Source organism: Balaenoptera acutorostrata, chromosome 21, assembly GCF_949987535.1.
Source record: "Balaenoptera acutorostrata chromosome 21, mBalAcu1.1, whole genome shotgun sequence".
Lineage (NCBI taxonomy): Eukaryota > Metazoa > Chordata > Mammalia > Artiodactyla > Balaenopteridae > Balaenoptera > Balaenoptera acutorostrata.
In genome coordinates this window covers 33746705-33759467 of record NC_080084.1, presented here as the reverse complement: position 1 = coordinate 33759467, position 12763 = coordinate 33746705, and the positions used below count along the sequence as shown (strand labels likewise).

Sequence of the window (12763 nt, the reverse complement as noted above, 5' to 3'; positions counted from 1 at the left end):
AGAAACAAAACCACAGGATGATAATCTTTTTGTTCAATATTTTTTGGCCCTCCGTAAATACTGTCATTTGAGAAGGGAGTTCTGTCTACATAAAGTGTGAGCGTTGTACAGAAAATTTTCTTCCACATAATGGAAAACTTAATGTAAATGACACTCTTAATTCACTGTTAATTCAGTGTAAATGACACTGTTAATTCACTGTTAATTCACTCCATTGCAAGGTGGATACATTCATGAACGACTTCCTTCTGAATTCTAAACCATCAAGGGAATCTGTTGGGAAAGATTGCCAAGGATATTCAGGGGATTGAGAAAGTGATCAAAAGCTTGCTCTTCATTTAAGAAAATGGCAGAAATCTTTTTGTTAAGTACAAACCATAATACTTTAAGAATATTAGTACTTTGAAAATGTGCATGCCTAAAGGTACTTATAAATACACACACACACACACCCCCCACTTATTCCAGCGGTCTTCCTTTTATTTCTTTTGGAGGGGCTAAGCTAAATGTATGCTCATTACCCGAACGCTGTTTTCCTCTCTCAGCATATTTATGCATGATGCTGACAAGTAAACATATTTTAGGTAGTCTACAAATAGACCCTTCTGACCCTTATCTGGACAGCACCCTGGATATCATGGCAGCTCAGAGTGTGAACCACGCTTCAAGAGAGTTGGAGAAGCCCGAAAAGCTGGACGGGGAAAATGCCCATCATTGTAGTGTTTGTCTCAAGAAGGTGCCTGCCACCAAGAGGTTGACTTTGCACAGCACCCCAAGGTCCTGATCCTTGTGCTGAAACGGTTCTTCAGATTTCACAGGTGACAAAATGGATAAGAAAGTTCTATATCCCGGGTGCTTCGACTTGCAACCATACATGTCGGAGCAGGAGGCAGGACCACTGGATTATGTGTTCTATGCGGCGCTGGTGCACTCCGGGGGCAGTTGTCACCGACAGCCCTACTTCTGTTACGTCAGAGCTGGGAACGGCCAGTGGTATAAAATGGACGATACCAAGGTCACCGCCTGTGACGTGGCTTCTGCCCTGAGCCAAAGTGCCTATGTCCTCTTTTACGTCCAGAAGAGTGCATTGGAAGGAGACGGTGGGGGACCGTCACCGGGAGGGGCACCGACATCCCTGGGTCTGACCCCGCAGGCATGGATGCAGCCCACGGGGAACCTGGAAGACATGCCAGCATCAGAGTTCCTGGGTCGGAGGAGCACCTGGAGGAAACAGATGTTCAAGAAATCACCTTAGAGCAGTGGAGATGCCGCCGAGAACACAACCGACCTCAGCCTGAATCCAACCACAGGAAGATCGAGTCTACCTTGCCTGCCCATGCTGTCGTGATTCACCCGTCGAAATATGGAGATGGGATGAAAATGAAACTTCCTGAACAGGAAAACTACCTGCTCAACAATCCAGCCAGAGGCACCGCACCTCAGGGACCAGTAAACATCGGCCACATCCCTTGTCTCAGAGGGAAGGACAGAGCTTCCAAGAAGAAGAACGAGAAGAAGCTGAGGTCTCTGGATGCACTGCAATAAGCTCTGCTGCACATCTGCAAACACACACACTCCACACACACAGTCACACACACACTCACAAGCCCAGTCGTGTATAGGAAATTGTGTTGCAGGTGTGAATAATCTAGTCTTGTGAAAGGACTGTGTGTCTGCAGCGTTTACAGGACACGATATTCAGTGGCGACTTGTGCCTCCTTCTCAGGAGTGTGGTGTACGCTGCGAAGTTACTGGAGCGAGTGGGGTTGATTACTGGGTCTAAGAACTGTCTGAGGACTTTCCACTTGTGCTGCGTTTGAAGACTCATTTGTTGATGGGGTGCAGGATGTCTGAATTTTTGCACTATGGAATTCTTATGAATCAGTTGAATGACTTTCCAGTATTGAACTTGGAGTGCATTAGGCAGAGATGGAGAATGGTATTTATCGGCGCCAATTTTTCTAGGGGATTTGGTGTTGCACATATTTGGCAGGTTGTCAAAAGAAGTCCGGTGGTGTGTCCTTGGTTAGCAGTGGGCTGGACAAGCTCCATAACTTTAGAGAAGAGGCATTCTTATTACAGATCTTGTGGTTTATGTGCAGAGCGTGGGGGGGGGGCGGTAATTGTGTATATCTGAGAATGCAGCTGTGTGCATACAGCCTGGCTTGGGACAGGTTAGGGATTTCATATTTGGAGAATGTTTGTGTTTTTTGTGCACTTAGCGATGAGGAGAGGTTGGGTTTGTAATCTATGTGAAGATATCCTTTGGGTTCACAGAGTTTTCCACTTAGAAAGTGTGTAGGTAAATGGTTATTTGAAAAATGGTGGCCAAAAAAACCTTTGCCTTAATGGAAAATTCTCTATAGGCACCAATGTCTTAGGGATAAAATAATATAAAATTAAATGCTTTGGATATCTGTTTTTCCTGTGTCTGGGGCTACAGAATATTAATCTTTTAAAGTTGCACTGGTTACCACTTCTGTCATCAAAACTACCTACCTTCTATCCTTAAATAAGTATTGAAGATCCTACCGAGGGTCTCCCTCCATGTATACAGGCACAGAACCTCCGCTGCTTGTGCTGCCAGGCTGTCCTGGGGAGGATGGCCTAGCCCTGTCTGAGGCTCTTAAATTTAACCTCCAGGGGCCAGGAACGTCTTATGCTGGCAGTGATGACCCAGAGACCTTACCCCACCAGCACCAGCAAAATTTCTGCGTATAATTGCAGCAAAGGAACAGCTCTTACTCTCCTAAAGAGGGCGGAGAGAGTAACATAGCCCTGGAGGCTCGTTGTAAATGCTCCCGTCACCCAAGCAAGGAGAGTATTCTCTGAGCCCATCAGGAAGTTCTGACCTCTCCTGCCTGTGTGTTTCTCCCAGTCCGGTTCCAGCGCCGTGTGGCTGACCCCTTCCCTTGGTCATCAGCACAACACAGAGAAGTCGGGTCATTCTGGAGCCTTGTTGAAACAAGAGGGCTTGACAGTGAATGAACCAAATGTGATGGACTGAACTGTGTCCCCCCCAGTTCACATGTTGAAGCTCAAACATTTAGTACATCAGGATGTGACTTTACATGGAGAGCTAGCAGTTAGAGCTGTGATTACCTTAATCTGGTGGCCTTATGGTGAGGCCCTAATTCAACCTGACCTGTGCCCTTAGAAGTACGAGAAGAGACCAGGGGTCTGAGCAAGAGGAAAGGCCATGTGAGGACAGCAAGTCAGCTCCTGTCAGCTCGACATGGACGGAGGCCTTGGGGAGAAACAAACCCATCTACACCTGGATCTGGGAAATTCTGGCTCCAGGACTGTGCTACTTCCAGCAATTAGAAACCTTTGTTTAGATGGAAACTAACGGGAAACTCCTTCTCGGCCTGGAAGGAATGCACTGTTTCACACTAAAGATTTCAGAACGTATTTTCCATGTCTTTTGTCCATTCCCTCAGGAGGCAGAGACTCCACACAGGGCTCAGCTCCGGGGACCTCACGGGGCCAGGACGTGGTCAGTGAGGATGGAGGGCTTAGGAATTCCTTGAAAAGAACACGTGCTACTGTATATATCTAATATCTATACAGTATCACCTGTATACATTCTTTCTCATTCTTTATTTGCTACGTGTTCTATTTCACACATCTTGAGATGAGTTATAAATTCAAATACCTTTTTAAAGATGTGGATGGCATCTCATACTTTTTCACTTTTTCTACATATATTGTCATTTCACATTTTTCATTATCTTTCTTCCCTGGGCTATTTGAAAGATTGTTTTTATTTTTGAAAGTAGGAGATTATTGAACCCGTTTTTGCTTACTCTGAATATTTTGGGTCGAGTATGGATAATGAGCTGTGTGCCGTCACCTGGGTAGGTGGAAGGTACGCCATCTTCTCAAAACTGACAACACGTGTTTCGATTGAGCCCCAGATCAATGCTGTCTCACTAAACCCATCCTGTGTCCTGAAACCCCGTCCCCTGTATTCGCAGGTCCGAGAATACAGAGCCCATCCCTCACAGTTCCAACCCCAGATGGCTACTGTGGCAGGCTCCTCTTCTTCAATCCTGTGATGCTCAGAGGATTCCATAGCATAGAACATTGGTCAGGGCCTATTCACACCCTTTGAAATGCCAGAAGTAAGGATCAATGGTGTTTTGTTTTGTGAGAATCTGTAAGAAAGTACTGGGACAGGATTGAGGTCATGAGATAAGGGAGTATAAGGAATAGGCTCAGACCCAGGTCACAAAGAGAAAGGTCATTTCAGAAGTTCCAGCAGGTCTGGGCATGGCCCCGAGTGTACCAGCTCTGTTTTCCCCGTATTTGAACAACCTTGTGCCTTCAGCCAGCAGCTCGCTGCCCTTGAGGTGCAGGCTTCTACGGAATGAAGATGCTCGCCCCAAACAGTTGTTGTGTGGAGGTAGGAACGTGGTTTGCTCTGCCCGGGAAGCCCTCTCTACACAGCTCGGTGCATTTTCTTGGACCTGCTCAGGTCTCTTCCTGTTAGAGAACAGAGGCAGCATGTGACGTAGGTGATTTCACTGCCACCACCTCCAGTGGTTCTCAAACCAGATGATATAATCATCTCCAGAGCAGCTACAATCCCAATGCCCGGGCCTCAAAACAGACAACATAAACTCGTACCTTTTGAAGTAGGATTCAGGCTTATGCACCTATTAAGATTCACCAACTGAGTCCAGTGTGGCCGGCCCAGTGTGAGAATAAGGCAACCTACACGTTATCACATCGTCCATGCAGGGGATTGACACGGTGCATTGTTAATGTGCAAATGTTGACCCGTGGACCTGGGAGGGCCGGAGATTCTGTATTTTTAATAAGCCTTAGGTCCTCCCAAGCTCCCCTTTCCCCTCAGTTACAAAATCCATCTTAATTTTTCTTTTTTTGTTGTTCTTTGGCCGCACGGCATGTGGGATCTTACTTCCCTGACCAGGGCTCGAACCCGCGCCCCCTGCATTGGAAACAGGGAGTCTTAACCACTGGCCTACCAGGGAAGTCTCCACAAAATCTATCTTGAGTAAAAATAAATGTTAAGATGATCTACAAGGCTTAGAGATAAAAACCACGTACAACATGTCTTATACGGTAGAACTTTATTAAAATTGAAAGAAAATTTGAAAACAAAAAGCTTTATAGTAACATTCAATGAAACATGAGAAGCAGAGCCGTGGGAGTGTCCCCACCATGATTTACAGTGAAAGACTCCACAGAGTCCACGAGTCTCATCTCAGGACAGGACACTGCTGACCTTCTGCAAAGCACAGAGTTGGGCCCTTTAGCCAGGTTCCAAAAGTTCAGACGTTTGCACCAAATGCAGATTACTACCATAGCTTCCTATTTACACAATAGCTAAAAGTTACTCCTAGAATTTGCCTCAATTACTTAAAATAGATTCAGGCTGACAAACAACTTGACATCCCTGTGCGATAAGCACCATTTAACAGATGACTCTAGTTCCATCAGGAGAAAGTGCAGTGCGTGCACGTGTGTGTCCCTGGGGCTTGTCTGGGTTTCCACCGTCTTTTCGCCCCCCAGGGGTGGGGGTCGCTGCTTCTCCAGGAACAGCTGCTCCTTGTGACTCCCCCTCCTCAAGTCCACAGTCACCTCCAGGGCACCTGGGGCTGGAGGACAAGTCTTAGTTGCCATAGGCGTGTCCCTCCCAGTCGCCGTCTTCAGAGGAAGAAGACACCTGAAGGTCATCGTAGAGGACACTCCGGGGGCCAGGGGCCCAGTGCCCCTCAGGCTCCTTGCCAGTGGGAGGGCTCTGAGCAGGAGGGGCTGACTGCTCAGGACCAGGCAAGGCGGGAGGCTCCACGTACCTGCAGCTCCACCAGCCTTCGTCTACTCTCACGAAGAGCATCCTGAGAGGCTGGCCGGGAACGTGGCTGGTGGGTGGAGGGTGGTCTCTGGCGCAGGCTTGGACACTATTGGGGCGAGATCTGTCCAGTGGAGGTTGGAGGGCAAGGCTTTGCCCCTGGGCAGGTGTCTTCCTGCTGACTTGGGGGGTCACTGTGGGTCCATGTCCAGTTGTACTGGGTGGAGGAGGGAGATTCTGGAAAGCCCCCAGATGTGCTGTCAGAGTGCTCTTCTGGGGAGTCTGGATGGGGCTGAGTCTAGGTTTCTTTGGGGGGTTCAGACACGTCTGGGTGGGGATCTGGGCAGATCTCTTGCCTGGGGCCTTGATGCTGCTTTTGGAGTCCTGGACCAAACTTCTGCTGATGAGAGACACTGCAGGGTGGGTGGATTTCCCGTCATCTTTCCTGACAGGTGACCTACTTGGGAGATCTGGATCCTGGAGGGGTTTCCTCTTGGATGCCTGGATGAGCGTGGGCATGTTTGGATGCTGTAGGATAAGACCAAACAGAAAGGCCAGACATGAGAATCTTCTCTCCATCCAGGAAAAATTAAAATTAACCAAAAACTATCTCATAGGAATTAATTTTATGTGATGAGATACTCAACCTCAGTGATGCTCATGAAAAAGAAAATATCACCTTGAGACATTTATACATCAAACAGGCACATAGAAAGAGTTTAACAATGTCTCCTGTTAAGTAAGTGGAAACAAGCTTTTTGTATACCCCCTTCCGAGGACTGCACACAACTCGGTGTTTTGCAGGCACTTTGGTGGCAAAATAAGTTCTGATGGCCAGTTTTGGAGGATGAACCACAATTTACAGATTTGTGTTCTGACTTAAAGGAGTCTGCTTATGGAATGCTGCTGATAAAATCACTTCCATTTACCAAGCAGCATATCCTTGCCAGCCATGCAAGTAAGAATGCAAAATCAAAGAAACCGAGGAAAATGGCATCTGAAAAGAACTCTAAATGATCACATTGGTTGGAAAAGAACGTGACCCGCTCCCTCCCACAGAAGGGGACTGAGGCCAGTTGGGTTACCCCAGAAGGAGAAAGCGCGGGAACCAGGAGACTGACCCTCAGGTAGTGGCAGGACTCTGTCCCCTCCTTCCAGTACCGCTGCCGCCACCCTTGGGGTTTCCTGGGAAATCTCTGGAGCAGCTTCCTCTGCTGCTCTTCTTTCCTGCAAAACAAACCACGTTAAGGGGCAGAAACCCAATTTCCTTGTCACTATTGGGACCAATGGTGCTGTGGCCCAGCCCCTTTCCAAGTCCTGGGGTGACACCGGACCTGAATCCCTGTGCTTGGTGCAGACTCCTGCCCTGCTCATATCCTTCCCCCAACTCCAGGGTTCCCTCCTGGGTTTCCCAGGAAGTCCTGTCTATTTGTCCCTATGGCTTTGGGGCCTGTCAGGTGCAAAACTGCATGTGTTCTCCACACCCCTCAGTGACTTCAAGGCATATTCTGAGCTCCTGAGTGTGGCCCCCTCAGGACATGGCTCTTGTTTCCCCATTTTCCCTGTCATTTCTAGAGATGGCTCAGCACCCAGGGTAGAGAAGGAGAGGAACTGTCTCCGCGATTTCAGCCCAAAGCTTGGGTACCACCCACCCCACTGCTCACCTTTGCCTTTCACTCTTCTCTCTCTCAGCCGTGTTAGGGGTCCCGGGGGTCTGCAGGTCCTGCAGCTTCCGTGGTTCCAGGTTCTCCTTGCCGAGTTTGGAGCCCAAGGGCTGGGGGGCCAGGGCCCCATGCCAGCGCTTCATGGGGCACCTGAGGCTCCTCGCTTTGTGCCCAAAGGCTCCGCAGTCCCTACACTTCACCTGTGGGTGGGGGAGAACAAGGTCAGTGAGTCAGCAGAACTCACAGGCGCATGTCCAAAGTGAACACAAGGACAGATTGAGGGGGATGACACTGGTTCTGGAGAAAGGACAGAAGCACACGGCCCCTTGGGTGCCAGGATATTTGTGATACTGTGGTGCTTCCCAAAGCCTTTGCCAGGGAGCACCAAAGGAGGAAGGGCTGGTGCTCCAAGTGTGCACAGCAAGACCCCGATTGAAGGATTTGGAGAAAAGCAGGCCAGACATCACACTAAGGAGGGTCCAGCCCCATCTCTGAACGGCCTGGTCTCCCTGCGGATGAGGTCCCAAGGCAGCTGTCTTTGGATGGGGCTGGACAAGGGAGTTATGGACCCAGGTATTCCAGGCCCAGACCCTGTTTCCAGAGTCCATGCCTCCACTTACCCTGGGGTCTTCGTCCTTTGGCGGGGGAGCCACCTGTCTTCCTGCACCCGGGTTTTGCTTCCTCACTTGCTGGGCTTGAGAGAGTTTGCAGGGACCCAGCTGTCTGTAACGACCGGCCATGTTCCCCACCTCCTCGGTGCTTCTCGCCAATCTTAATTTTTGGATTGCCTCTGTAAAAAGAAAGAGAAAACCGTCATATTCATACAAGTCACCCTGCCCCCTCTACACAAATGGGGTCATGAAACCTCACGACCACTAAGGAAATCCAGGTTTCTGATACTTTGACTTCTCTGCCCAGACATTTCTCCGTTCTCTCCAGATACCTACCCATAGGTGAGGGCCCTGACTTGGTTAGAAGTTTTAGGCAGACTGTGAATTTGGATTTGCATCCTTGAGACTGAAGTTAGAGACTTTGGTTACATGTATCACAGTCTAAGAGATAAGAGTGAGAAAAGATTTCCCCACACGTACAGAAATACTTATGCTATGGAAAGGCCACATTTAATATTGACGTCCAGGCATTTGAAAATCAAACATAAGTTTGATAACTCCTTGAGAATTGGGCTCTCGCATCTGACATCAGAGAAGGCAATTCTCAAATACAAATTCACGTAACACAATAATTTTCTCCTCTGCTAGCTTAGACGGGGCACAATGCAGGGTCTGAACTGTTTTCTGAATCCTTCACCCTCAGTGTCTCACTTTTACTTAGTTAATAAAATGTGAAATACATGTTTCAACTGAGGATGAATGAATAATTTTTTAGGCTTTCAATGCCTACAGACAATCCCACCAAGTTTTCATAACTGCTCATCCAGTGCCCCACATCAATCAGAATGCTAGGATGCTAAATTCCTTAGAATTTGAATCTTCACGTAATAAGAGCATTCAGAAGGATATATTTTTTCAGCCTCTGTTCTCAAAACTGCTACTGAAGTTAAATGATCTAGATCATTATCTGGTACCATACTTAAAACTCAACTGAAAATTGATGAAAGATTTGAAGATATGACCTGAAATTGTAAAACTCCTAGAAGAAAACAAAAGATATATGCTCCTTGACATAGTTCCCAATCAATGGAAAAAGGGATAAGGAAACAAGAGTATGTATATTCTATGGAAATCTTTTCAGCCATAAAAAAAAGTTGAAATCTTGTCATTTTCCAGAATATGGATAGAAGTTATTGTTATGATGCTAAAGAAGAAAGTCAGAGACCGAAGGTGAATACCAAAGGACTTCACTCTTGCGTAGAATAGTAAGAACAAACAAAAAGGAAAGAAACCAACAAATCGGTGAACAAACCAAATGACAAAAACAAACATATAGATTCACAGAACAGAGTAGTGGATACCAGGGAGGAAACGTCAAGGGCCAAGGCACAATGGTAAAGGTGGTCAAATGTGTAGTGACAGTGGGAGAGGAAAATTTTGGTGGTGAGCCTGTGTTAAGGTTTACAAAATTTGAAATGTAATACTGTACAAACGAAACATCTAATATTGACACCCACTGTTAACGCAATTTAAAAAATAAAATTATAAAAATAAAGACACCTTGGGACTTCCCTGGTGGCGTAGTGGTTAAGAACCCACCTGCCAGTGCAGGGGACATGGGTTCGAGCCCTGGTCTGGGAAGATCCCACATGCTGCGGAGCAAGTAAGCCTGTGAGCCACAACTACTGAGACTGTGCTCTAGAGCCCATGAGCCACAACTACTGAAGCCCATGTGCCACAACTACTGAAGCCCGTGAACCTAGAGCTGGTGCTCTGCAACAAGAGAAGCCACCGCAATGAGAAGCTCGCGCACCGCAATGAAGAGTATCCCCCACTCGCCACAGCTAGAGAAAAGCCCGCACGCAGCAACAAAGACCCAACACAGCCAAAAATAAATTAAAAAAAAAAAAAAAAAAAGACACCTTACCCTATTGCCAGGCCAAATCATTACATATCTTCACTATGGACTTCTTGTTCTGAGGGATATGCTGAACACAAATTTAAAGCAAACTATCCTAAAGTCCAGCTGTGCTCCTCCTCTCTGTCAGGAGAGTATCAGGGAGGTGGGTGGAGGAATGCAACTTTGAAGGGGGCTGAGGACGGGTCAAGGGGGAGCTTCCTTTCCTAGCTGACCTGATACTGCTCCAAGGTCACATGACCTTGTTAAGGGTTGCTTAACCAATCAACGTCATCTGTCACCTTTGGTCTAACCACGTCTGAAGACATGTTAAGAGAAAGAAATAATTCGTGATTTCACTCACGTGTGGAACACAAAAAACTAACAAACAAAAAGAAAATAAGTAAAAACAACTTTAAGGAAGAAAAAAATTGACACGATAACAAATACAAAGATACACAGACCCGAGTAGTGGAAATCAGAGGAGAAGCCACGGGCAGAGGCAAAATGGGCAAAATGGGGCAGCTAGATGGTGACAGAGGAAAACTGCATTTTTGGTGCTGAGAAGGTGTATGGTACACAGAAACTGAAATGCGTTGCTGTGCACATAAAACTTACTAATATTATAATGGAATGATACCTAAGTTAAAAAAATTTTTTAATTAAATTAAAAAGAAGTTAAAGAATCGATACTCAACCGCCTAAAGCCACATCACTACGTAATTTTATTCTTGTCCTGTTTCCTTGAGGAACTAGCTGAACACCAAATTTAAATCACACAACATGAAACTCAGCTGGATACCTCTCCTCTGTCAGTAGATGCTCAGAATGGTGGGTGCTGGACACTCTCTACCTGAGGAGATGCAGCTTTGTGGGTGGCTGAGGAAGGAATTTCCCTTTCCTGCTGACTTTATACTCCTCTAAGGTCACATGACCTTGATGAGGTGTTTTTTTTTTTTTTAACCAATCAACATTATATATCACCTTGTATTTATCAATGTCTTGAAGACACATTTAGAAAAGAGAAATATCTTATGAATTCACTTATATGTGGAACACTAAACACAAATACAAAAAGCAAATAAGTAAAAAAAGATTAAAGAGGAAAACAAATGACACAAAAACAAACACATATATTCACAGAACAGAGCAATGGATATCAGAGGATACGTTCAGGGGGGTGGCCAATGAGTAAAATGGGTCCACAGGATGGTAACAAAAAAACTTAAGTTTTTGGTGCTAAGCAATTTAATGGTATACTGGGTTGAAATATATTTTTGTGCACATAAAACTTATCTAACATTTTGACCGAATGATACCCTACAAAAATAATTAAATTAAAAGATTAAAGCATCTGCACCCCATTGCTTAAACCACATCAGTACATATTTTGTCTACTGTCGGATTTCTCTGACAGACAAGCTGAATACCAAATTTAAATCAAACAACCTGAATCTCAGCTGTGTACCTCTTATCTGTCAGTAGATGCTCAGAATGGTGGGTGCTGGATACTCTGTGCACCTTTGAAGGGGGCTGAGGACAGGTCAGTGGGGGAACTTCACTTTCACTCTGCCTTTGAGTCTGCTCCCAGGTCACATGACCTTGATGAGGTTTTTTTCTTAACCAATCCAGGTTACGTATCACCTTTACTCTAATAATGTCTTGAAGACACATTTAGAAAGGACAAATACCTTACGACTTCACTCATATGTGGAACACTGTATACAAACAAAAAGCAAATAAGTAAAAAAATTAAAGAAGAAAGTAAATGACACAAACACATATTCACACAACAGGGTAGTGGATATCAGAGGGTAGCAGCAGGGGGATGGCCAATGAGTAAAATGGGTCCACAGGATGGCAAAAGAAAAAACCTAAGTTTTTGGTGCTGATCAGTTTTATGGCATACTGGAGTTGAAATATATTTTTATACATATAAAACATGTAATATTATAACCCAATGATACCATAGAAAAATAATTACATTAAAAATTAAATCATCCATGACTCATTGCCTATAGCCACATCTATACATATTTTGTCTAGAGTTCTGTTTCTCTAGGGGATATGTTGAACACCAAATAAAATCAAACAACCTGAAATCCAGCCTGGTACAGGAGTTGAAATATATTGTCATACACATAAAACTTATCTAATATTATAACCAAAAAATACCTCATTAAAAGAGTCTACTGAACAGTAAATTGAAAAGAAATTAAAGAATCTATATCCTTTGCCCATAGCCACATCATTATCTTTACCACTGCCCTGTTACCTGAGGAACAAGATGAACACCAAATATACAGCAAATCAACCTGAAATCCAGCTGGGTACTTCCTGTTGGTAGATCATCAGAAATATGTGTGCTGGACAAACTCCACTGGACACAGTGTGGGTTCCAAGGTGCCTGAGGAAGGGTCCATGGGAGAAGGGTCCTTTTCTTGCTTACTGTTATACTACTCCAGGTCACGTGACCCTGTTAAGACATTTGTAGCCAAGGAAAGATATCAATCCCCTTTTTTCTTACCCTGTCTCTAAGGAAGGTTTATACATTGTGATTTATTGTTATCATGCATTTTAAAACTAGAGGGACACCTGTACATACTTTTAAGAAAAATTATGATCTGAAAGAAAATTAAACATTTTTGCATATGCTTATTTTTTCTGAGAATCACAATTTTTACTGTGGTAAAACATGCATGACATAAAATTTACTATTTAATCACAATGAGGTGTCAAGTCCTATGGCATCCAGTACGCTCATGTTATCCTG

At 45.2% G+C, this 12763-nt stretch overlaps 1 protein-coding gene across 1 annotated transcript; it reads right to left on the bottom strand.

The window, feature by feature from the left end:
• Positions 1-5174: 5174 nt before the first annotated feature.
• Positions 5175-8503, bottom strand: LOC103014690 (protein FAM90A1-like). Its single transcript, XM_057537320.1, has 4 exons — positions 8103-8503; positions 7483-7682; positions 6940-7045; positions 5175-6346 (listed from the first exon to the last, which is right to left on the bottom strand). Exons 1-4 carry the CDS (start codon positions 8220-8222, stop codon positions 5639-5641), a joined length of 1134 nt encoding a protein of 377 aa, XP_057393303.1. The 5' UTR covers positions 8223-8503; the 3' UTR covers positions 5175-5638.
• Positions 8504-12763: the final 4260 nt, after the last annotated feature.